The 26,172-nt window shown below is 42.7% G+C and overlaps 1 protein-coding gene across 1 annotated transcript in view; it reads left to right on the top strand.

Moving 5' to 3' along the window:
• The window catches only part of fras1 (Fraser extracellular matrix complex subunit 1), a 179,531-nt gene that overhangs the window by 139,186 nt on the left and 14,173 nt on the right, over positions 1 to 26,172 (top strand). Inside the window, exons 34-50 of the mRNA XM_058069762.2 lie at positions 509 to 541; positions 2,589 to 2,720; positions 2,812 to 2,940; positions 3,028 to 3,275; positions 4,918 to 5,069; positions 6,802 to 6,964; positions 8,277 to 8,409; positions 10,157 to 10,341; positions 12,509 to 12,662; positions 14,064 to 14,327; positions 15,905 to 16,093; positions 16,200 to 16,319; positions 16,432 to 16,611; positions 19,118 to 19,242; positions 19,310 to 19,450; positions 21,164 to 21,391; positions 24,380 to 24,493. Coding sequence (XP_057925745.2) covers positions 509 to 541; positions 2,589 to 2,720; positions 2,812 to 2,940; positions 3,028 to 3,275; positions 4,918 to 5,069; positions 6,802 to 6,964; positions 8,277 to 8,409; positions 10,157 to 10,341; positions 12,509 to 12,662; positions 14,064 to 14,327; positions 15,905 to 16,093; positions 16,200 to 16,319; positions 16,432 to 16,611; positions 19,118 to 19,242; positions 19,310 to 19,450; positions 21,164 to 21,391; positions 24,380 to 24,493 — 2,690 coding nt within the window. The remainder of the gene's footprint in view (positions 1 to 508; positions 542 to 2,588; positions 2,721 to 2,811; positions 2,941 to 3,027; positions 3,276 to 4,917; positions 5,070 to 6,801; positions 6,965 to 8,276; positions 8,410 to 10,156; positions 10,342 to 12,508; positions 12,663 to 14,063; positions 14,328 to 15,904; positions 16,094 to 16,199; positions 16,320 to 16,431; positions 16,612 to 19,117; positions 19,243 to 19,309; positions 19,451 to 21,163; positions 21,392 to 24,379; positions 24,494 to 26,172) is intronic.

Genomic DNA, 26,172 nt, shown 5'->3' with positions numbered 1-26,172 from the left:
TGCCTAAAAAATAGTATTACTATTACTATTATTATACTATAAAAACACTATTACGTCAACATCGTTTTTAAGCCATAAAAACGACCCCAATCTTTCAGAAGTACACTTTCTGTAGGTGGCTTCCATGTTTATATAAGCATAGAACACAATCATAAGTGTGCCTTGAAAAATCATCCAAAATGGCTTGCATTGAAAGGGTTGAATTTAGTCAATTGCTATAAATCGTTTCATGCACATGGATGCAAACGCAATTAGTATTAAAGCCACCGATACACAACACAGTCGCGGTTACTGAAAGCACTTTGAATCTACTCCTGCATCAAGGCTAACACACAACTAATACACCTGAATGCACCATTTCAAAATTACTACAATACGGGACCTTCAGGCACCTGTTAGTGATATTAACATTTCATTCGCAGGTTATTCATTTGCTCCTTAAATGCTCGGAAAATAAAGCCTTTTTGAAGTTCAGGGTCGGACTTGTTTGCTCTTTCACCCCCTGCAGGTCTTCCCGAGTCGCTGAGCGTCTATTTCACGGGTAAGAGTCTCAACTTGCAGCATCTGGTCTTCTCATGGCCACGCCCACCTCCCTCGCCCGTCTCGCCCTACGCACACACACACACACACACACACAAATAAAGCATGCCGGTTTGGTAGCGTCATGGTCCAGAGCTGCACGAGTGCCACTGGGACTGCAGTGCTACGGCTCATTAAAGGGAATAGATGAATTGACAATGCTCTGTGAAGCAGACGCACAATGTCACGGTGCGTGTAGGAGTTCATCTTTCCCAAAAATTAACCACAGCTCGCCAGTAATGGGGGCACTCGTGCGCTCCCATACTGTGACGCTACCTCTTCTTAGTGTCACGGTGCGTGTAGGAGTTCATTTTTCCAAAAATGAACCATAGCTCACCAGTATCAGGGGCACTCGTACGCTCCCATACTGTGACGCTACCTCTTCTTAGTGTCACGGTGCATGTAGGAGTTAATCTTTCCCAAAAATGAACCACAGCTCACCAGTGACGGAGGCACTCGTGCGTTCCCATACTGTGACGCTCCGTCTTCTTAGTGTCACAGTGCATTTAGGAGTTCATCTTTCACAAGAATTAACCAAAGCTCGCCAGTATCAGGGGCACTCGTGCGCTCCAATACTGTGACGCTACCTCTTCTTAATGTCACGGTGCATGTATGAGTTCATCTTTCACAAAAATTAACCACAAGTGTTGGGGGCACTCATGCGCTCCCATAGTGTGACGCTACCTCTTCTTAGTGTCACGGTGCATGTAGGAGTTAAATTTTCCCAAAAATTAACCACAGCTTGCCAGTGACGGGGGCACTCGTGCACTCCCATACTGTGACGCTACCTCTTCTTAGTGTCACGGTGCATGTAGGAGTTCATTTTCCCCAAAAATGAACCACAGCTCACCAGTGTTGGGGCCACTCGTGCGCTCCCATACTGTGACGCTACCTCTTCGTAGTGTCACGGTGCGTGTAGGAGTTCATCTTTCCCAAAAATTAACCACAGCTCACCAGTAATGGGGGCACTCGTACGTTCCCATACTGTGATGCTACCTCTTCTTAGTGTCAAGGTGCATGTAGGAGTTAATCTTTCCCAAAAATGAACCAAAGCTCGCCAGGATCAGGGGCACTCGTGCGCTCCAATACTGTGACGCTACCTCTTCTTAATGTCACGGTGCATGTATGAGTTCATCTTTCACAAAAATTAACCACAAGTGTTGGGGGCACTCATGCGCTCCCATAGTGTGATTCTACCTCTTCTTAGTGTCACGGTGCATGTAGGAGTTCATTTTTCCCAAAAATGAACCACAGCTCACCAGTGACGGGGGCACTCGTGTGCTCCCATACTGTGACGCTACCTCTTCGTAGTGTCACGGTGCGTGTAGGAGTTCATTTTTTCCAAAAATGAACCATAGCTCACCAGTATCAGGGGCACTCGTACGCTCCCATACTGTGACGCTACCTCTTCTTAGTGTCACGGTGCGTGTAGGAGTTCATTTTTTCCAAAAATGAACCATAGCTCACCAGTATCAGGGGCACTCGTACGCTCCCATACTGTGACGCTACCTCTTTTTAGTGTCACGGTGCATGTAGGAGTTAATCTTTCCCAAAAATGAACCACAGCTCACCTTTGTCAGGGGCACTCATACACTCCCATACTGTGACGCTACCTCTTCTTAATGTCACGGTGCATGTAGGAATTCATCAACCCTCCCTCACCCGTCTCGCTGCATGCGCTCCTCCGTTCCCGCCGCATGCCGATTCATCTCTGTGATAAATGTCCTTCCGCTCCTTCTCCACTCATTCCTCCTCCTCATGCTGTCCATCATTGCAGCTGCTCAATCATCTCCATCCTCTTCTTCTCTCTCAGGGCTTCTTGATGTCATAAAGGCATGTTTGTATGCTGCTATGTCATACATGGAGTTAACATGTAGTGTTTGGGTTTAGAGTGGACTTAATGCATCATGGCAGACTACCAAAGGTAGAAGATGTTGGAGGAAGTCATGGTGGAACGGAGAAAAACCTGCCAATCCGCTTCATTCATTGGTTGTCCGTTTGTCCTCCAGTGTCTGATGGAGAACACACGACCCCCGAGTTAGACTTCGCCGTCCTGCTGCTGACCAACCACCAGCAGCCGCCCATGTTTCAGGTGCTGGACCCGCTTCTGGAGGTCAGCATGGGGGGCCAGGCCACCGTGGGTAAGGAAAGGACGCAGCAGACACACGGGATGGATATTAAAGTGGTCTATGCAACAAAAATGAAATGTGCTTCTTCGTTCTCGCTGTGGAGGCGGTCAGCATCTAGCGGTGAGCGACGCCGACACGTCTCCCGAGGAGCTGGAGTTCGAGCTGGTGGAAGCGCCCGTGCACGGCGAGCTGGTTAGAAGCGAAGGCGGCGCTCACACCAGCATGACAAACGGTAAGACCGAGAGACCTCGGGTCCGAAATCGGCCCGTGAGGCGTTCGGGGGCAGGAAGTTAACCCGGGTCTTTTCCTTCAACGCCAGGCGACATCTTCACCTTCAACGACGTCACCCACAACGTTCTGTTGTACCGCCACGCCGGGCTCTCCGACCAGGACGACGCCATCACCTTCTCTGTGAGCGACGGCATCTCCATGGCGACCACGGTGGTGCAAGTGGCGGTGCTGGGCGCCCGCAACGACGGGCCGCAGCGAGACCCCGCTTCCAGTCTTTCCCTGGAAGTGGGCAAGCAAAGCAGCACGGTCATCAAGCGCTCACATCTGGCCTACACTGTAAGTCGGAACTTAGAGAGGAATGCTAAAAATACACATATTTATATTTATATATATATACATAAAATAAAACATGTTTTTGCCCATTATTATCCATTATTACCAATTATTACCCATATTGCCCATTATTACCCATTGTTACTCAGTATTAGTCATTATTACCCATTATTACTCAGTATTACTTAGTATTACCCATGATTATCCATTATTACCCATTGTTACCATTATTACCCATTATTACCATTATTAGTCATTATTACCCATTATTACACATATTACTCATTATTACCTATTATTATCATTAATACACATTATTACCCATTATTTCCCATTATTACTTAGTATTACCCATGATTATCCATTATTACCCATTATTACCATTATTAGTCATTATTACCCATTATTACACATATTACTCATTATTACCTATTATTATTATTAATACACATTATTACCCATTATTTCCCATTATTACTTAGTATTACCCATGATTATCCATTATTACCCATTATTACCATTATTAGTCATTATTACCCATTATTACACACATTACTCATTATTACCCATTATTATCATTAATACACATTATTACCCATTATTTCCCATTATTTCCCATTATTACCCATTATTATCCATTATTACCCATATTACCCATACTACCCATTATTATCCATTATTACTCGTTATTACTCATTATTATCCATTATTACCCATTATTTCCCATTATTACCCATTATTATCCATTATTACCCATATTACCCATATTACCCATACTACCCATTATTATCCATTATTACTCGTTATTACTCATTATTATCCATTATTACCCATTATTTCCCATTATTACCCATTATTATCCATTATTACCCATATTACCCATACTACCCATTATTATCCATTATTACTCGTTATTACTCATTATTATCCATTATTACCCATTATTGCCCATTATTACTCATTATTATCCATTATTACCCATATTACCCATACTACCCATTATTATCCATTATTACTCGTTATTACTCATTATTATCCATTATTACCCATTATTGCCCAGTATTACTCATTATTACCCATTATTACCCATTATTACCCATTTTACCTATTATTATCCATTACGACCATTGTTACCATTATTAGTCATTATTACTCATTTCTACACATTAATACACATTATTACTCATTATTACCCATTATTACTGATGATTACCCATTATTAGCCATTATTACCCATTATTAATCATTATTAGCCATTGATACTCATGATTACCCATTGTTACCCATTATTACCCATGATTACCTATTATTACTCAATATTACCCATGATTACCCATGATTACCCATTATTATCCATTAATACCCATGATTACCCATTGTTACCCATGATTACCCATGATTACCCATAATTATCCATTAATACCCATGATTACCCATTATTATCCATTAATACCCATGATTACCCAGGATTATACCCAGGAAAAGGAACACAAAAAGCTGGTCAACATCGGCGGGTTGTCGCTGGGAATATTACACACTGGGTTCACACTGTTGCCAATCTGGATCACATCCGGATTCACCCTGCTTTGACCCAGTGCACCCAGTCATAGTTATCTCGATCTCACACACGTTCCGTCTCTCGTAGGACGACTCATCCCTGGACGATCAGATCCGAATCCAGCTGGTGTCGGTGCCGATGTACGGCCTCCTGACCCGGACTCGGACCCAGCAGGAGCCTCAGGAGCTGAGGGAGTACTCCACTTTCACCATGGAGGACATCAACCTCGGCAGCGTCAGGTTAGTTTGGGGATCTCCACGTCTTTGTCGGTTTCTCCCTCATCTTAGACTGCCAGGCAGACTCATGCGGACCTTCATCATCCATTCCGATCGGAGCAGATAAAATAAGTGGAATACTCGATGGCGTCCCCTCCCGCCAAAGAGCCGACACTTCCATTCTGTCTCCTTTCATCTCAGGTTCTGCTTCTCCTTGGGAGACCACGTTCTTGTCAGGCATTATGAAAGCAAACAAAACCAAAGCGAGAGAAGAAAATAAAGCCTTACCGGTAACGACGAGTCGGGGCGACCCTGGAGATGAAAGATAAATATTTACACGCTAACCGCGTCTTTTCATCACTGCAGGCTTCCTGCAGCAGCGTCTCTGCAGGCAGCGTTGACAGTGACGAATACTTAGCATAGAGAAGACAATGACGTTGGCTTAGACCACTATGGATTCCATGCTTTGTTTGCTCGCCGGCGGATTTGAACGCATCCTTTAATCCGCCGTTATCCCAAGGATGGATAGATAGACACTACACGTGGAGATACCACGCTTAATTGATGGATCAATCAGGGGCTGGAAAGGAGCCCCCGGTTGGCCTCTTTAGTCTTTTTATTTTGACTCTACCAAAGTAGAAAAGGGGGGGGGGACACTTTACCTTTCCCTGCAGATGGAGTAGACCAGGGATGTTCCGAATGCAGCACGGCGTCCAATTTGCTTAAGCGGAACGTTGTAAAAATGACAATTGGTAATGGTAATGGTAATGGTAATGGTAATGGTAATGGTAATGGTAATGGTAATGGTAATGGTTTAATTTCATTTGAACATGCATCAGATTCCAATTGAGTGCATCCCATAATCAGTTCCCAGTTCCACATGTCCAAAAGGAGTAGAAAGAAGCAAAGCTTATTACCCTCCATCTGGTACTTTTACAATCAGTAACTGTTACATTTGTTCACTTCCTGCTTTCCTAATATAATTTAAGGTTTTTTTTATTAATTAAAAAATAATCATTTTAATTAAATTTATTTTTTTAATTTATAAAATTTAAAATTTAATTTAACAGTTTTTAATTTTAATTTTAATTTTAATTTTAATTTTAATTTTAATTTTAATTTTAATTTTAATTTTAATTTTAATTTTAATTTTAATTTTAATTAAATCCTACCCCTCCATCTGGTACTTTTACAATCAGTAGCTGTGACATTTGTTCACTTCCTGCTTTCCTAATATAATTCATGGTTTTTTAAAAATTAATTACAAAATAATAATTTTTATTATATTTTTATTCATACATTTACAATTACAATTTTAAAATTAAAATTTAATTTAACAGGATTTAAATTTTAATTTTACTTTTAATTTTAATTTTAATTTTAATTTTAATTTTAATTTTAATTTTAATTTTAATTTTAATTTTAATTTTAATTTTAATTTTAATTTTAATTTTAATTTTAATTTTAATTTTAATTTTAATTTTAATTTTAATTCCTCACTCACGGTGCAACCAAAAATAACCCATTGAGTAACACATGTGAAACACACAATGTAACTGTGTCATACCGAAGTACACGTAAATACACACCAATACTGGGAAGCCCATGTTCACACACCCCCAACACGACATTACCCAGCATACCTTGTGGGTTATAAATGCTAGTGTGTATGTGTTTATTGGTTGACGCCCAGTTTTGCTAGTGGCATTCGGACAGTTGTCTGTTTAACGTGCCAACAATGTTTTCACGTCGACAGGTACGTGACCTCGCTGGAGACGGGCGACCAGCCGGTCACGGACATCTTCCACTTTGTCGTCTACGATTCCGACAACCATCGTCTTGACAACCAGATGTGCACCATCACCATCACCTCCACGCCCAGACAGCCGCCCGTGGTCACTGTGCGCGGAGGCATCAAGGTCATCACCCTCGTTGGTCATTTCTGTCATAGTGGATCTTGGGTACTTGGGTATACTTTAAGCATGGAGCACGAGTGCTGCCATGTGGAGGTCTGCAATTCATTTTTGGCAATGATCAATTCCAACATGGTACTTAGAGGAGCTGTGGTTCAGTACCGGGAAAGATGAATTCCAACACGTACTGTCAAGTATGGTGTATGAGTACTGCCTGTACTAGGGGGAACTGTGGTTCAGTAAATGGAAAGATGAATTCCAACGTTTTCTATGATACTGTGAGGCAGTACAACCTGATGAGGCATACCAACAAACGCCCAAGATGCTAAGCGTCTTGTTTACTGTCAATTATGGTGTATGAGTGCTGCCTGAACTGGGGGGAACTACGGTTCATTTTTGAGAGAGATGAATTACAACATATACTGTCAGACTGTGAAGCAGAAACTGGCCCACGTGTCAGTTTTCCAACTTGACAAGGAGTCCAAATGCACTTCCAAGTGTCTTGCTTACTGTCGAGTATGGTGCATGAGTGCTGCCATCAGTGGAAGTCTGCAATTCATTTTTGGCAATGATCAATTCCAACATGGTACTTGGAGGAGCTGTGGTTCAGTACCGGGAAAGATGAATTCCAACACGTACTGTCAAGTATGGTGTATGAATACTGCCTGTACTAGAGGAAACTGTGGTTCAGTAAAGGCAAAGATGAATTCCAACGTGTACTATGATACTGTGAGGCAGTACAACCTGATGAGGCGTACCAACGCACCTCCAAGATGCTAAGCGTCTTGCTTACTGCCAATTATGGTGTATGAGTGCTGCCTGTACTGGGGGAACTACGGTTCATTTTTGGAGCGAGCTGAATTCCAACATATACTGTCACACTGTGAAGCAGAAACTGGCCCACATCTCAGTTTTCCAACTTGACAAGGAGTCCAAATGCACCTCTCCAAGTGTCTTAACTACTGTCGAGTATGGTGCATGAGTGCTGCCTGTACTGGGGGAACTGCGGTTAATTTTTGGTTGTTTTACAACCTAATAAGGAGTCTGAATACACCTCCAAGGTGACAAGTGTCTTGCCTCCAGTCAAGTATGGTGCATGAGTGCTGCTGCGGGGAAACTAGGGTTCATTTTTGGTAAAGATGTATTCCAACTGACTCGTATGTCAGTTTTCACACCTGAACAGGAGTCCCAACACAGCAACCTGTACAGCTCTGTTAGATTTCCCGCAAAGAACCGCAGCACCCCCGTCCAGGCAGCACACATGCTTGACTGTAGCTACTCCTCGGCTAATCTTGTCATCTATTGCTGCGACTCGTAGGTCCACGAAGGCGGTCGTGTGCAGCTGTCAACCAATCACATCATCGTATCAGACCAGGACACGCCCAGGAAGAACCTGCTGGTTTGGCTGGTCAGCCCCCCCAAGTACGGCTTCATTGAAAACACCCAGCAAGGTGAGACCCACCCCCACTCATGGATTATCGGTATCTGTATTGGCCGATTTCACTCATGGATTATTGGTATCGGTATTGGCCAATTTCACTCATGGATTATCAGGATCGGTATGTGCATCGGTATTGGCCGATTTCACTCATGGATTATCAGGATCGGTATCAGTATTGGCCGATTTCACTCATAGATTATCAGGATCGGTATCTGCATCGGTATTGGCCGATTTCACTCATGGATTATCAGGATCGGTATCTGCATCGGTGTTGGCCGATTTCACTCATGGATTATCGGGATCGGTATCAGTATTGGACGATTTCACTCATGGATTATCAAGATCGGTATCAGTATTGGCCGATTTCACTCATGGATTATCGGTATCTGTATTGGCCGATTTCACTCATGGATTATCGGTATCGGTATCGGTATTGGCCAATTTCACTCATGGATTATCAGGATCGGTATGTGCATCGGTATTGGCCGATTTCACTCATGGATTATCAGGATCGGTATCAGTATTGGCCGATTTCACTCATAGATTATCAGGATCGGTATCTGCATCGGTATTGGCCGATTTCACTCATGGATTATCAGGATCGGTATCTGCATCGGTGTTGGCCGATTTCACTCATGGATTATCGGGATCGGTATCAGTATTGGACGATTTTACTCATGGATTATCGGTATCGGTATTGGCCGATTTCACTCATGGATTATCTGTATCGGTATCTGCATCGGTATTGGCCGATTTCACTCATGGATTATTGGTATCAGTATCGGTATTGGCTGATTTCACTCATATTTTATCAGGATCGGTATTGGTATCAGTCAATTTCACTCATGGAGTATCAGGATTGGTATCTGCATCAGTATTGGCCGATCTCACTCATGGATTATTAGGATCGGTATCTGCATTGCAATTGGCCGATTTCACTCATGGATTATCAGGATCGGTATTGGTATCGGTATTGGTATTGGCTGATTTCACTCATGGATTATCAGGATCGGTATCGGTCGAAATAAAAACCTATAAAAATATATAAAAATATAACAGAAATAAACTCAAACTACTCGGAACGTGTACCCGAATACAGTGCACCTTTCTGGGCCAAGCCAAGTAGCTCCTCCCAGTCTATACTCTGGTTCTCCTGATAGTAGTGATGTGGTAGTAGTAATGTCATGTAATCTAATCCAGATTTGTTCCAGTTCTCCTTACCTCCAGGTGTGCACAAACTACATCGAGTTAGTTCTAAATGTGACTTATCGGTACCGTATCAGCCTGGAGTTATTGGTATCAATTTGAAAAACAACTTTAGCGTGATGGCCAACCAGGAATATTACACAATATTATTATTATTATTATTATTATGATTATCTCCCAAGACTAGCGGCTAGCGGCTAGCGATGCAAGTGATTGTCATTCCGGGCAGGTTCTCCTCCAGATAAGAGACTCCTCTCGCTCACCTTCCAAATGATGGAGATGCGGCGTGTCAGGGGTTATAATACACGGCTGAGTCGGCTCATTCATCCCGTGTCTAAGAAAACCGCCGTCCCGCCTCCGTGCTGTCAAAACAAACTGACACCTCGCCGCAATCGTGCGACATGACGCGTCGGAGCAGAGTGATGCACGGACGTCAGGCGTCCGGAAACGACGGCGGCCATTAATGTGATAGTCACGATCATTTATCCAGGCTTTTACTTTGACAACTTGACAGCGCTTTTAATGCGTGCGTATCAACCGCCCCCCATCAGGTGGCGCAGTGGGCGGCTCCCGCGTCGTCACGCCCGACGTTCCTTTCTCTGTGGACGACCTGAGCTTGGAGCACATCTTCTACGTGCAGCGCAAAGGTCAGCGAGCGCAGCAGGACGCCTTCAGCTTCTACATCAGCGACGGACACAGCCAGACCGAGGCCTTCAACGTGGAGATCCACATCCAGGTGACGTGTTTGACAAATAAAGTTTTTAAAGACTGGGCGGCGCCGAAATGGGCGTGGCGGCGCACCAGTGGGAGGTGCCCACATTTTCAGCTTGGCGCAGTGACAATTTCACGAGTAAACAGCGTGCCCTGAAAGATGGCCAGCTCCGACCTGGTCTGATCTCGGCGCAGTCGAAGCGCACCCTGCAATCACAGCAACCATTATTTAATGCTACGCATTTAAAGGCAATGAGAGGCGCTCATTTGATTGGTTTAGATTACACTCCATCCCATCCATCCATTTTGCTCCGCTTATCCGGGTCCGGGTTCGCAGCAGTCTCAGTAGGGAAGCCCAGACTTCCCGGTACCCCGGCCACCTCCTGCAGCTCCACCGAGAGGACACCAAGGCTGGAGGGATTATGTCTAGATTACACTCGGTTGTGTTAAACCCTCTCACGCCTTCTATCCTCCCCTTTTGCCACTTGCACAGTGGGAGGCGTGGGTGCGCCGCGCTGCGCCACACTGTGCTGTTCATGAAAATTGCAATGTGGGCTGACCACACAAACGGGGTGTGGCCAGCCCACCCATTTTGATCCGCTTATCCGGGTCCGGGTTCGCAGCAGTCTCAATAGGGAAGCCCAGACTTCCCGGTACCCCGGCCACCTCCTGCAGCTCCACCGAGAGGACACCAAGGCTGGAGGGATTATGTCTAGATTACACTCGGTTGTGTTAAACCCTCTCACGCCTTCTATCTTCCCTTTTTGCCATTTACACTGTGGGAGGCGTGGGTGCGCCGTGCTGCGCCACACTGTGCTGTTCATGAAAATTGCAATGTGGGCTGGCCACGCCAACGGGGTGTGGCTAGGACACGCTGGAGGGATTATGTCTAGATTACACTCGGTTGTGTTAAACCCTCTCACGCCTTCTATCCTCCCTTTTTGCCACTTGCACTGTGGGAGGCGTGGGTGCGCCGCGCTGCGCCACACTGTGCTGTTCATGAAAATTGCAATGTGGGCTGACCACGCAAACGGGGTGTGGCCAGCCCACCCATTTTGATCCGCTTATCCGGGTCCGGGTCACAGCAGTCTCAGTAAGGAAGCCCAGACTTCCCGGTACCCCGGCCACCTCCTGCAGCTCCACCGAGAGGACACCAAGGCTGGAGGGATTATGTCTAGATTACACTCGGTTCTGTTAAACCCTCTCACGCCTTCTATCCTCCCTTTTTGCCATTTACACAGTGGGGAGGCGTGGGTGCGCCGCGCTGCGCCACACTGTGCTGTTCATGAAAATTGCAATGTGGGCTGGCCACGCCAACGGGGTGTGGCTAGGACACGCTGGAGGGATTATGTCTAGATTACACTCGGTTGTGTTAAACCCTCTCACGCCTTCTATCCTCCCTTTTTGCCACTTGCACTGTGGGAGGCGTGGGTGCGCCGCGCTGCGCCACACTGTGCTGTTCATGAAAATTGCAATGTGGGCTGGCCACGCCAATGGGGTGTGGCTAGGACACGCTGGAGGGATTATGTCTAGATTACACTCGGTTGTGTTAAACCCTCCCACGCCTTCTATCCTCCCTTTTTGCCACTTGCACTGTGGGAGGTGTGGGTGCGCCGCGCTGCGCCACACTGTGCTTTTCATGAAAATTGCATCCATTTTGCTCCGCTTATCCGGGTCCGGGTCACAGCAGTCTCAGTAGCTCAGCAGCACCTCCTCCAGCTCCAGAGGAGCACCAAGGGAGGACACCAAGGGAGGACACCAAGGCGTTCCCAGGCCAGCAGCCGGGAAAAGGCCCCGTGGTAGACCTAGGACACGCTGCAGGGATTATGTCTAGATTACACTCGGTTGTGTTAAACCCTCTCACGCCTTCTATCCTCCCTCTTTGCCACTTGCGCTGGTGGGAGGCGTGGGTGCGCCGCGCTGCGCCAAACTGTGCTGTTTGTGAAAATTGTATGATATATATATTGATATATTGTAGTCGGCATGCTTCGTAGAAGCTAGCGGTCCTCTCATTGATTCCACAGCTGGGCGGAGGTCCGTCCATCCATTTCCTGAGTCAGGTGTGACCTTTCCTGTAAGACGCAAAGTGATCACTGCTGTCAGCCTGCTGATGAACGTTTGCTGCGACCCGTCAGGAAGAATTAAAGACGTCCTCTTCTTCTTCTTCTTCTTCTTCTCCTCTCTGTCGTCAGGGGAAGCAGGCGAGCCAGCCTGTGGTGTCGGTGAGCAGCATCCATGTGGAGGAGAACTCCGGAGTTGTCATCACCAACTCGTCCCTAAGCGTCCTGGACCAGGACACGCCCGAGAACGAGATCCTCTTCACCATCATCAGAAAGCCTTCCTACGGTCAGAGCCGCTGATAGTACATTTTGTGATATTTTGTAATATAATATAATAATAAGATTTTGTAGTATAATATAATAAATAATATAATATTATAATTATTATATGATATTTTGTAATATAATATAATAATAAGATTTAGTAGTATAATATAATAAATAATAATAGTAATATAATATAATAGTATTATGTACATATAATTTTATTTATATTATATAATATTATATATAATAAATATAATATAATTTATTATATATGTTTTATTATTAATATTTATTTCATTTATTATTTTTTTTATTTTATATTTATTTATTATATTATTTATTTATATATATTTATTTTATATATGATATAATATAATTATTTAATCTAATTTATTATTTGTATTATATATTTTTATTATTGTTGTTATTTATTATTTATTTTATTTTATATTTGTTTATTTATTTATTATATTATTTAGTTATGTATATATTTATTTTATATATAATATAATAGAGTATTATGTATATATAATTTTATTTATATTATATATATATATATAATAATATATATAATAAATACAATATATGTTATAATTTATTATATTTATCATATATTTTCTATTATTATTTATTTTATTTTATATTTATTTATTTATTATATTATTTATTTCATTTTATATTTATTTATTTATATATTATTTATATATATACATATATTTTATATATAGGATGTAATATAATTAATTAATATAATTTATTATATTTATCATATATTTTTTATTATTATTTATTTTATATTATATTTGTTTGTTTATTTATTTATATATAATATAATATAATATAATATAATATAATATAATATAATATAATATAATATAATATAATATAATATAATATATAAAGAATAAAGATATTTTGTAAAAAGATTTACTCCATAAATCGACTGATTTACAGTAAATGAAGTGTTAATCGGCCTTCGTCATCATGCTGTGTACTGATACAACACACACATACACCGACAGGAGTGTGTGAGCACACACACACACACACACACACACACACTTCCAGCAGCAGAGTAAATCACTGGGACTCTGCAGGGAAAATAAGACGCATCCACCACACGCTGACTGCAGCTATTTCTCTCACAGCCGCCATGACACACCTTAAAATTACCTGACCTGCAAACACTCCGTTATTCCCAACAAAATTGTCCTTTCAATCCGACCTGCCAGAGCCCGGCGGCCTAAAACAATAAAGAAGAGCAAAAAAGGACAAAGACGTCTTTATTATCCGGACTTGAAGATGGACGCGTTACAAGACATAGTCATCGCTCATCGCTCATGACCGGACTGATCCACGACGACGCCTCTCAACGTGCAGCCTAACATGCTAACATGCTAACTTTTCCGTCTCCCTGCAGGGAAACTCCGCAGACGTCAGTTTTACGCCCAGCCCTTAGAGAACGGCCGTGTCCTCTCGCAGGGTTCCACCTTCACCTACCAGGACGTCCTGGATCGGTTGCTGGTCTACACGCCCGACACCGTCAGCGGCGGCTCGGACGAAATGGCCTTCACCGTCACCGATGGCGTCCACACGCACACCGGACACCTGCAGTTCACCATGGACGTCACCAGGAGCGAAGGGCCTCGCATGACCGTCAACAGAGGACTGCAGCTGCCGGCCGGTGGGATCACTCATTATTATTATTAATATATTATTAAATAATATTAATTATTATTATTATTATTATATTTTATATGCAGTGGTATGGAAAAGTGTTGAACAAAAGGCAGTTTTTAAATGATACTTTTTATTACAAAGGGAGAAAAAACCCAAACCTACACCGATAGAACACTTAAAACATAACTGAGATGAATTATAAAGCCATTTCTAAAGCTTTGGGACTCCAGCACACCACAGTGAGAGCCATTATCCACAAAAGGCCAAGACATGGAACAGTGGTGAACCTTCCCACTTATCCAAGAGGTCACAAAAGACCCCACGACAACATCCAAAGAATACAGGTCTCACTTGCCCCGGTTAAGGTCAGTGTTCATGAAACTGGTCCCAGAATCTCCATGATCCCAAAGACCTTTGGGAAAAACTCTGTGGTCTGACCAGACAAAAGTTCAGTCAAGAGGTCACAAAAGACCCCACGACAACATCCAAAGGATACAGGTCTCACATGCCCCCATTAAGGTCAGTGTTCATGACACCAAGCAAAAACTACCTGAATGGCAAAGTTCCAAGACCAAAACCACTTCTGAACATTAATGCTGGTCCCAGAATCTCTATGATCCCAAAGACCTTTGGGAAAATACTTTTTGTCTGACCAGACAAAAGTTCAGCCAAGAGGTCACAAAAGACCCCACGACAACATCCAAAGAATACAGGTCTCGCTTGCCCCAGTTAAGATCAGTGTTCATGACACCAAGCAAAAACTACCTGAGTGGCAAAGTTCCAAGACCAAAACCACTTCTGAACATTAATGCTGGTCCCAGAATCTCTATGATCCCAAAGACCTTTGGGAAAATACTTTTTGTCTGACCAGACAAAAGTTCAGCCAAGAGGTCACAAAAGACCCCACGACAACATCCAAAGAATACAGGTCTCGCTTGCCCCGGTTAAGATCAGTGTTCATGACACCAAGCAAAAACTACCTGAATGGCAAAGTTCCAAGACCAAAACCACTTCTGAACATTAATGCTGGTCCCGGAATCTCCATGATCCCAAAGACCTTTGGGAAAATACTCTGTGGTCTGACCAGACAAAAGTTCAGCCAAGAGGTCACAAAAGACCCCACGACAACATCCAAAGAATACAGGTCTCGCTTGCCCCGGTTAAGATCAGTGTTCATGACACCAAGCAAAAACTACCTGAATGGCAAAGTTCCAAGACCAAACCCACTTCTGAACAAAAAGACCATTAATGCTGGTCCCAGAATCTCCATGATCCCAAAAGACCTTTGGGAAAATAGTCTGTGGTCTGACCAGACAAAAGTTCAGCCAAGAGGTCACAAAAGACCCCACGACAACATCCAAAGAATACAGGTCTCGCTTGCCCCAGTTAAGGTCAGTGTTCATGAAATTACCTGAATGGCAGAGTTCCAAAACCAAAACCACTTTTGAACGAAAAGACCATTAATGCTGGTCCCAGAATCTCCATGATCCCAAAAGACCTTTGGGAAAATACTCTGTGGTCTGACCAGACAAAAGTTCAGAAACAGTCCATAAATGTGGACTCTGTGGCATCTTCTCACAGGTTCTTCATCTAAGATCAGCGAGCAGAACCTTAAGGGTACCGATTTGGACTCTGACAGCCTGAAGCTCAGATACGTTCTAACCAAAGACCCTCCCAGCGGCAAAGTCCTGCTCAGCAAGAGTGGACAAGCGGACAAGGTTTCAGTCAAAGGTCCCACGCAGAGCTTCACTCAGGAGGACGTCAACAAAGGTGGATTCTAAGTAGCTCTTCAGATCTTAGTTCTTCCAGAACCGGTTCTGTCCTCTCGAGAATCCCTGATGGAGTTTTACCGTATCGTGGTGTGTTTGTGTCCCAGGCCTGGTGCAGTACAGCCACGAGAAAGGCGAGAAGGGCGGGAGTCTGTCTTTCAAGTTCAACCTGGTGGACCCTGAAGGCAACAAACTGATCGACCAGTCGTTCTTCATCAGCGTGCTGGGTAGGTTCGAGGCGCCATCTTGACTTGGCGTCGCAAACCGTTACTATAAACGTGTCGATTCTGATTGGAAAACGGAGCTGAGATCGACCCAGTACCCTCTCCCCCCCCGTAGAGGACCGCCTCCCTCCGTCCGTGGTGGTCAACAAAGGTCTGGTCCTGGATGAGAACACCCTGAAGAAGCTGACCACTCTGCAGCTCTCCGCCAGCGACCAGGACAGCGAACCCAGCGAGCTCGTCTATCGCATCACCAAGGAGACCAGCCTGGGACACCTGGAGAACGCCGCCAGTCCTGGTAGGACGCGCTTCCGGGGCGCCAGTAACGTTGAACGCTACTCAGAATTCATAGGTTTCTTGCCCGTTCCCTGAAAACTGATAAAAACCCACTGAGTACCGAGTACTGAATATTGAGTATTGAACTAGGATCTCAGGTACCTTGATCATCTTCAGGGTTGACATTTGTTCAAGACCTTCTTGCTCTGTTATACTTTGGTAACGCCTCATAGTTCATAGATCATCATTCAAAAACAGAAAAAAATTGAAAATCATGATTTACAAAAACATTTTTACCTTCGGTACCTTGATCATCTTGAATTGGACACTTTGCCAGAGAAACAGAGATCATTCATTCATGTCTTGATTACAAGGCTTGATTACATCAGTCAAAGTAACCAACAGTAATCCTCAACAATTTGAAAAATTTAATTTTTCACTAATCTCAGCTTCTGTGTCTTGATTTATCTTGGATGTCATATAAAGTTAATGGAATTATCGCCCATTACATCAAATAATAATAATAATAGTAATTAGGAGAAAACATTTCAGAAAGATAAGCGGTTAGAGTTATGACTTCATTTTTACCTCATGTACCTTGATCATCTTGAGTGGAACATTTTTTTTTTCAAAATCAACGCCCTCCTTGCTCTGGAATTATTGCATTGAATTAAACAATAATGAAAACATTGGAAATTATGATTTACAACAAATGCAATTTCACTTTTACCTCCGGTACCTTGATCATCTTGAGAGGGATTTTTTTTTTTCAAACTCAACAACCTGTTTAACATCAATAGAATTATTGCCATTAATGATGAATGGGGTAGGGGTTACAACAAATATACACAATTTCACTCTTGTTCCTTGATCATCTTGAGTTGGATGTTCATTAAAATCCACAGGGTTCTTGCTGAAAATGATCAACCTCGATGTTGTTGTGTTTGGTATCGGATACAGACCTCATGGATGGTTCACCATCAATGAAAACAGTGGAAATGATGATTTACGACAAATGTTATGCAATTTCATTTTTACCTCTGGTACCTTGATCATCTTGAGTGGGACATTTTTTTTTCAAAATCAATGCCCTCTTTGCGCTGGAATTATTGCATTGAATTAAACAATAATGAAACATTAGAAATGATGATTTATAAAAAATCTTATGCAATTTCACTTTTACCTTCGGTACCTTGATCATCTTGAGTGGGACATTTTTTTTTTCAAAATCCACGCCCTCTTTGCTCTGGAATTATTGCATTGAATTAAACAATAATGAAACATTGGAAATGATGATTTATAATAAATCTTATGCAATTTCACTTTTACCTCCGGTACCTTGATCATCTTGAGTGGGACATTTTTTTTTTCAAAATCCACGCCCTCTTTGCTCTGGAATTATTGCATTGAATTAAACAATAATGAAACATTGGAAATGATGATTTATAATAAATCTTATGCAATTTCACTTTTACCTCCGGTACCTTGATCATCTTGAGTGGGACATTTTTTTTTCAAAATCAACGCTCTCTTTGCTCTGGAATTATTGCATTGAATTAAACAATAATGAAAACATTGGAAATGATGATTTATAATAAATCTTATGCAATTTCACTTTTACCTCCGGTACCTTGATCATCTTGAGTGGGACATTTTTTTTCAAAATCAACGCTCTCTTTGCTCTGGAATTATTGCATTGAATTAAACAATAATGAAACATTGGAAATGATGATTTACAACAAATGTTATGTAATTTCACTTTTACCTTCGGTACCTTGATCATCTTGAGAGGGTTTTTTTTTTACTCAACAACCTGTTTAACATCAATAGAATTATTGCCATTAATGATGAATGGGGTAGGGGTTACAACAAATATACACAATTTCACTCTTGTTCCTTGATCATCTTGAGTTGGATGTTCATCAAAATCCACAGGGTTCTTGTTCCTGCTATCTGGTAGCTATTGATGGGGATGGACGCTCCACAGGGTTCTTGCTGAAAATGCTCAACCTCGATGGTGTTGTGTTTGGTATCGGGTACAGACCTCATGGATGGTTCACCATCTTGAAGCATTTGACGCTAATTTCTTCTCTGAAGGCAACGTCAGGCGGCTTGAAGCATCCTGCTGCAGCTCATTAGCGGCAATAAAGCATCCGTAATGTTTCCGACCAAGGCTTCCGCTGAGTCTCCGCTCGCTAAATTGTCTTTGGCGTTCTGCCTGTCGTTAGAATCGCAGCCGATTACGTCTCCCTGCCGCCGCGCTTTCATTTCGCCGACCAGACGCCTCGTTAAAGAGAGCTTGTTCTTCGTCGGCGTGGAGTTTATTGTCTTGTTAGCATGATGGACGATGATGGAGGATGACGGAGATGTATGGCAAGGATGCCTCAACAAATCAGGGCGTCCTGAATGCTTATTTTACTGTTGCCTCTGGAACCTTGATCATCTTGAGCGGGAAAGGAACACATAATTGTTATTTAGCAAATGCCCGCAAGACATGCTGGGTACACTATGTGATTTTTGTCCTCCAGGCACCCGCATCGATACATTCACGCAAGCCGACCTGGCGTCACGCAGCATCCAGTACGTCCACACCAGCGAGGAAGAAAAGCACGCGGACCAGTTCTCCTTCACCGTGTCGGACGGGACCAATGAGGTGAAACGCCGTCTTCTCCTTCCCGCTCCGTTGTTGGAAGTTTGACGGACGCTTTGTTGTCTCCAAGGTGGCCCAGACCTTCTACATCACCATCAAACCTGTGGACGACTCACTGCCGCTGCTGCTGGTCCCCGGCATGCGGGTGCAGGAGGGGGTCAGGAAGACCATCACGGAGTTTGAACTGAAGGCCACCGATGCCGACACAGAGGTAAGGACGTGAGGGACGCCCACTTTGATATATCGCAGGTTCCATGAACTGTCCACAGCTGGCAAAAGCATGATGCACGAGTGCTGCTGGCACCGGGCGGATGCGGTTCATTTTTGGACAATGTACTGTGACATTCTGAAGACCCTCTCCTTTGATGGTGCCTGCGTCACGGTCTCGCGATGCATGAGTCCTGCCAGCATTGGGGAGCTCAGGTTCATTATTGTAACAAGTAATTCCAACACGTACTTTTGACATTCTGAAGAATTCTTTGATGGTGATAGCTCTAAGGTCTTGGGATACATGAGTGCTGCTGGCATTGGGGAGCTGTGGTTCATTTTTGAAAAAAGTAATTCCAACACGTACTCTTGACATTCTGAGGATTTGCTCTTTTGATGGTGATACCTCTAAGGTCTTGGGATACATGAGTGCTGCTGGCATTGGGGAGCTGTGGTTCATTTTTGGAAAAAGTAATTCCAACACGTACTCTTGACATTTTGAAGATTTGCTCCTTTGATGGTGATAGCTCTAAGGTCTTGGGATGCATGAGTGCTGCTGGCATTGGGGAGCTCAGGTTCATTATTGGAAAAAGTAATTCCAACACGTACTCTTGACATTCTGAGGATTTGCTCCTTTGATGGTGATACCTCTAAGGTCTTGGGATACATGAGTGCTGCTGGCATTGGGGAGCTCAGGTTCATTATTGGAAAAAGTAATTCCAACACGTACTCTTGACATGCTGAAGATTTGCTCCTTTAATGGTGATAGCGCTATGGTCTTGGGATGCATGAGTGCTGCCAGCATTGGGGAGCTGTGGTTTATATTTGAAAAAAGTAATTCCAACACATACTCTTGACATTTTGAAGATTTGCTCCTTTGATGGTGATAGCTCTAAGGTCTTGGGATGCATGAGTGCTGCTGTCATTGGGGAGCTCAGGTTCATTATTGGAAAAAGTAATTCCAACACGTACTCTTGACATTCTGAAGGTTTGCTCCTTTGATGGTGATAGCTTAAAGGTCTTGACATACATGAGTGCTGCTGGCACTGGGGAGCTCAGGTTCATTTTTGAAAAAAGTAATTCCAACACGTACTGTGATATTCTGCAGATTTGCTTCCTTGATGGTGACAAGTGCTTTTGGGATAGGTGAGCTGTGGTTCAGTGAGGGGAAACATGAATTCCAAAGCAAGTGAGACGCAAAATAATTGTGTCTTGCCAACAGGCAAGCAAGCATGGTGCATGAGTGCTACCCGCACTGAATTACAATACGTACTGCGACATTGTTCTTCATCGAACTTGGTGACTTATATTGTCAAAGGCAGCAAGATAATTGTGTCTTGCCATGCTGCAAGCATGGTGCATGAGTGCTACCTGCACTGAATTACAACATGTACTGTGACATTGTTCTCCATAGAACTTGGTGACTTAAATTGTCAATGTCAGCAAGATAATTGTGTCTTGCCTGCAATCAAGCATGGTGCATGAGTGCTGCCGGAATTTGTGAGCTGCGGTTTAGGGCGAGGATAACATGGATTCCAATGCAAGTGAGTCTTGCCGTGGCGTTAGTAGCTTCGCAATTTGGGCGGCACGAGTGCTGCCGGCAATGGGTGAGTCGCGGTTCACTGAGTGAAATATCGAGACTTTGACCACAATGTGGACGTTGACAGTGACATGTACTCTCAGTGATAAGAAATGGCTCCAATCCGGCGTCTCTTAGGCGGAGTCCATCGTCTTCACCGTGGTGCAGCCCCCCCGCCACGGCACCATCGAGCGCACCAGCAACGGGCAGCACTTCAGGCAGACGGGCAGCTTCAGCATGGACGACGTCTACCAGAACCGCATCAGCTACAACCACGACGGCTCCAACTCGCTCAAGGACCGCTTCAGCTTCACGGTGGCCGACGGCGCCAACCTGCTCTTCATGGTGGAGGACGGCGGCAAGGAGGTGAGGCGTCCGTGATGTCGGGTGGAGGCGTCTCGCTCCGCTGTGGTAAAAAAAAAAATATCAGGGTCGAATCCCCAAGAGAAGTGAAGCTTTGCTTGTGTAAAAGCAGATTTTCCCAGGCACTTCCTGTTTTATAACTTAAGATTTTATCTTCCTGCTCCCCGGAGAAAGACGTTTGCTGGAGCGTGAAACAAAATAGGGAAGAGTTGTGAGGTTTTTTCAAGGTCAAAAAGTGTTCGAGTGTAATTTTTTTTTTTGCAGAATATCGGATTCACTGGTGCAAATATGAGGACATTTTACAGAAATTGTGACTGTTTTATTAAATATTATGCACTCTTTGTGTCTAACTATAATAAAGTTCGGATGCAGTTCAAACACGGGTTCAAATTCAGAATTAAAATTCGTAAGAAAAGTCAGACAATACTATTAAACATAAACACAAGCAGCACAAACCTTCCCATGCACGTCCAAAAATGTGTCACCCCAAAATAATATGTGCATGAGTGTCTTTTAGCTGTCATTAACATATTTGCATTTCATTATTTTTGAATATAATTAATGGTGCATGATAATTAAGATAACTCGGAAACAAACTCGGGAAAAAAGAGTGCTGCTGGCATTGGGGAGCTCAGGTTCATTTTTGGAAAAAGTAATTCCAACACATACTGGAATAGGTGAGCTGCGGTTCAGTGAGGGGAAACGTGAATTCCAACGCAAGTGAGACGCAAAATAATTGTGTTTTGCCTACGGGCAAGCATGATGCATGAGTGCTACCTGCACTGAATTACAACACGTACTGTGACATAACACAAGCAGCTCAAACCATGACCAGGCTGTCATTAACTTATTTGAATATACTTAATGGTGCATGATAATTAAGATAACTCGGAAACAAACATTCATATGTTGAGGGGGAAAAAAGAGTGCTGCTGCCATTGGGGAGCTGTGGTTTATTTTTGAAAAAAGTCATTCCAACACGTACTCTTGACATGCTGAAGATTTGCTCCTTTGATGGTGATAGCTTTAAGGTTTTGAGATACATGAGTGCTGCTGGCATTGGGGAGCTCAGGTTCATTTTTGGAAAATGTAATTCCAACATGTACTGGAATAGGTGAGCTGCGGTTCAGTGAGGGGAAACGTGAATTCCAACGCAAGCAAATAATTGTGTCATGCCTACGGGCAAAGCATGGTGCATGAGTGCTACCTGCACTGAATTACAACACGTACTGTGACATAACACAAGCAGCTCAAACCATGACCAGGCTGTCATTAACATATTTGAATATACTTAATGGTGCATGATAATTAAGATAACTCGGAAACAAACATTCATGTGTTAAGGGGGAAAAAGAGTGCTGCTGCCATTGGGGAGCTGTGGTTTATTTTTGAAAAAAGTCATTCCAACACATACTCTTGACATGCTGAAGATTTGCTCGTTTGATGTGATGGTGATAGCTTTAAGGTCTTGAGATACATGAGTGCTGCTGGCATTGGGGAGCTCAGGTTCATTTTTGGAAAAAGTAATTCCAACACGTACTGGAATAGGTGAGCTGCGGTTCAGTGAGGGGAAACGTGAATTCCAACGCAAGCAAATAATTGTGTCTTGCCTACGGGCAAAGCATGGTGCATGAGTGCTACCTGCACTGAATTACAACGCGTACTGTGACATAACACAAGCAGCTCAAACCATGACCAGGCTGTCATTAACATATTTGAATATACTTAATGGTGCATGATAATTAAGATAACTCGGAAACAAACATTCATGTGTTAAGGGGGAAAAAGAGTGCTGCTGCCATTGGGGAGCTGTGGTTTATTTTTGAAAAAAGTCATTCCAACACGTACTCTTGACATGCTGACGATTTGCTCCTTTGATGGTGATAGTTTTAAGGTTTTGAGATACATGAGTGCTGCTGGCATTGGGGAGCTCAGGTTCATTTTTGGAAAAAGTAATTCCAACACGTACTGGAATAGGTGAGCTGCGGTTCAGTGAGGGGAAACGTGAATTCCAACGCAAGCAAATAATTGTGTCTTGCCTACGGGCAAAGCATGGTGCATGAGTGCTACCTGCACTGAATTACAACACGTACTGTGACATAACACAATCAGCTCAAACCATCCCATGCACGTCCAAAAATGTGTCACCCCAAAATAATATGTGCATGAGTGTCTTTTAGCTGTCATTAACATATTTGCGTTTCATTATTTTTTAATATAATTAAGAGTGCATGATAATTGCTCCTTTGATGGTGATAGCTTTAAGGTCTTGAGATACATGAGTGCTGCTGGCATTGGGGAGCTCAGGTTCAGTTTTGGAAAAAGTATTTCCAACACGTACTGTGATATTCTGAAGATTTGCTTCCTTGATGGCGGTAGCGTCAAGGTGCAAGCACAAGTGCTTTTGGGATAGGTGAGCTGCGGTTCAGTGATGAGAAACATGAATTCCAACCCAAGTGTGACGCTAAATAATTGTGTTTTGCCTACAGCCAAGCATGATGCATGAGTGCTACCTGCACTGAATTACAACACGTACTGTGACATAAACACAAGCAGCACAAACCATCCCATGCACGTCCAAAAATGTGTCACCCCAAAATAATATGTGCATGAGTGTCTTTTAGCTGTCATTAACATATTTGCGTTTAATTATTTTCGAATATAATTAAGAGTACATGATAATTAAGATAACTCGGAAAAGGGGTAAAAAAAGGAGCACACAAAAAAAAAACTTTGCCAAGACCTCCATGGCGTCACACCGGCTGCACAGAACATGTACCCGAATACAGTGCACCTTGCTGGGCTACGCCAAGTGGCTCCTCCTGCTCTACAGGCTGGTTCCTCTGATAGCCGCGATGCGGTAATGTTGTGATGTCTGATTAGGACAAATGCACCACAGCACCAAACATTGAAAGGTTTTCACCACACACAAAACCCCAAACTATCGCTTTCTTCATCGTGGTTGTCAATCAAAGCCTTTTTATTTTCCAGATCGTGACGGCGGCCCCACAGAAATTTAAGATCGACATTCTTCCGGTGGACGACGGAACTCCTCGAATCGTCACCAACCTGGGCCTGCAGTGGCTGGAGTACATGGACAACAAGGTGTGTGCTTCTAAAGAACATTATTTTTTTAATCTAAAACAATTAAAACATTCAAAAATAAATTAATTTGAAAATTTGATTTAAAAATTTCAAAAATTTTAAAGAATACATTTGAAAAGGCTTAATTTTTTTATTTTTATGTATTTTCTCTTCATATATTTATTTATGTATTATTAGACCATGATACCATTATTTTTTATAAAAAATTTAAAACATTCAAAAATAAATTAATTTGAAAATTGTTTAAAAATTATAACATTTTAAAGACTACATTACAAATGCTGCATTTTTTTATTTTTTATGTATTTTCTCTTCATATATATTTATGTATTATTAAACTATTAGACCATTATTTTTTTAATCTAAAAAATGTTTAAAACATTGGAAAATGAATTAATTTGAAAATCAGAAAATTGTCTAAAAATAAGCAAAAAAAAATTGTATATATTTTTTTATTCATATAGATCTATGTAATATTAGACCACAAGACCAGTAAGTTTTTTAATCTAAAAAAATAAAATTTTGAAAATTCAAAAATTATATTAACATAATTTAAAAAAAATTTAATTAAACCTAAAAATGCTGAAATTAGGCAAATAAATTGTGATAAATATTGGGCTGTATTCAACCATGAAATAATAAATTATTAATTATGATGAGGGCTTACTGTAGTGAGATATGAGATGTAAATGGCATGTATGTTATCTTTTCTGTTAATTAAGATTTATTTATTACTTTCAAAACACTATTTAAATAAAATTCTAAAATTAATTAATTAATAGGTATTTTGAAAAGAATAATGCAAAAATCATTATTTCATTTTACTTTCCGCATCATTTGTATATATGCAGTTATCAAAATATTCTTAATTTAAGCCACAAATGTGTGCAATTTGTGCATATTTTTGTATTAACAATTTGTTGCAATCAACTTAGCTCACAGTTTTTTTTTAGGGGAGTCCACCTCCAAAGCCAAAAATACCAAAACTGCCTCCCTTGATTGCAGACGCTGATGGGTGATTAATTTAATTTGCCGTTAGCTAATTAGTTTTTCATCCTTAATGGCGTTAAAGCTTCAATTAGTGGAATCGACTTCACGTTTGGCTCGCTATTGCTTGTACGGCAGCACCCCCTGCTGGTTGGAACACTGCACTACAACATGGTACTGCCCAATGAAATACAATTACATTGGGCATGCTCGGGACCCCTCACCAGGGAGGCGCCCGGGAGGGACCCAGACTAGAGGCCCTGCTACCCTACGCTTGTATCCGCGACCTCGTTCTTTGGGTCAGCCACCCCTGATGGACTCCAGGATGGCCGGGTACTCTGAACTGCCATTTGGAGCATATGAAATGACCCTCCCGTTTGGGGGGCTCGCCGCCACTCCAGAGTAGAACAAGGTCCAGCCCTTCTCAAGGAGTTTGGTTCCAGAACCCAGAACCCAACCCCAGGTGAATGTCTCAGTTCAGGCTCTTTCTCCACCAGAGAAGTGACATTCCATGTCCCAAGAACCAGATTTGACCCCCAAGGACCAGGTCACCCAGGTGCCCGCACTTGACCACCACCCAAAACACAACACACCGGACCCTTATGCTTGACCCCGGAGGTCTACAAGGGGGAGATCTTCTGGCTTCTTCGGGCTCGACCCAGCTGGGCCCCACGGCTGAAGGCCCGACCACC

This window comes from Doryrhamphus excisus, linkage group LG3, assembly GCF_037039965.1.
Source record: "Doryrhamphus excisus strain RoL-2023G ecotype Guam linkage group LG3, RoL_Dexc_Guam_v1.1, whole genome shotgun sequence".
NCBI classification, from domain to species: Eukaryota; Metazoa; Chordata; class Actinopteri; order Syngnathiformes; family Syngnathidae; genus Doryrhamphus; species Doryrhamphus excisus.
This window is presented reverse-complemented; position numbering and strand designations above follow the sequence as displayed.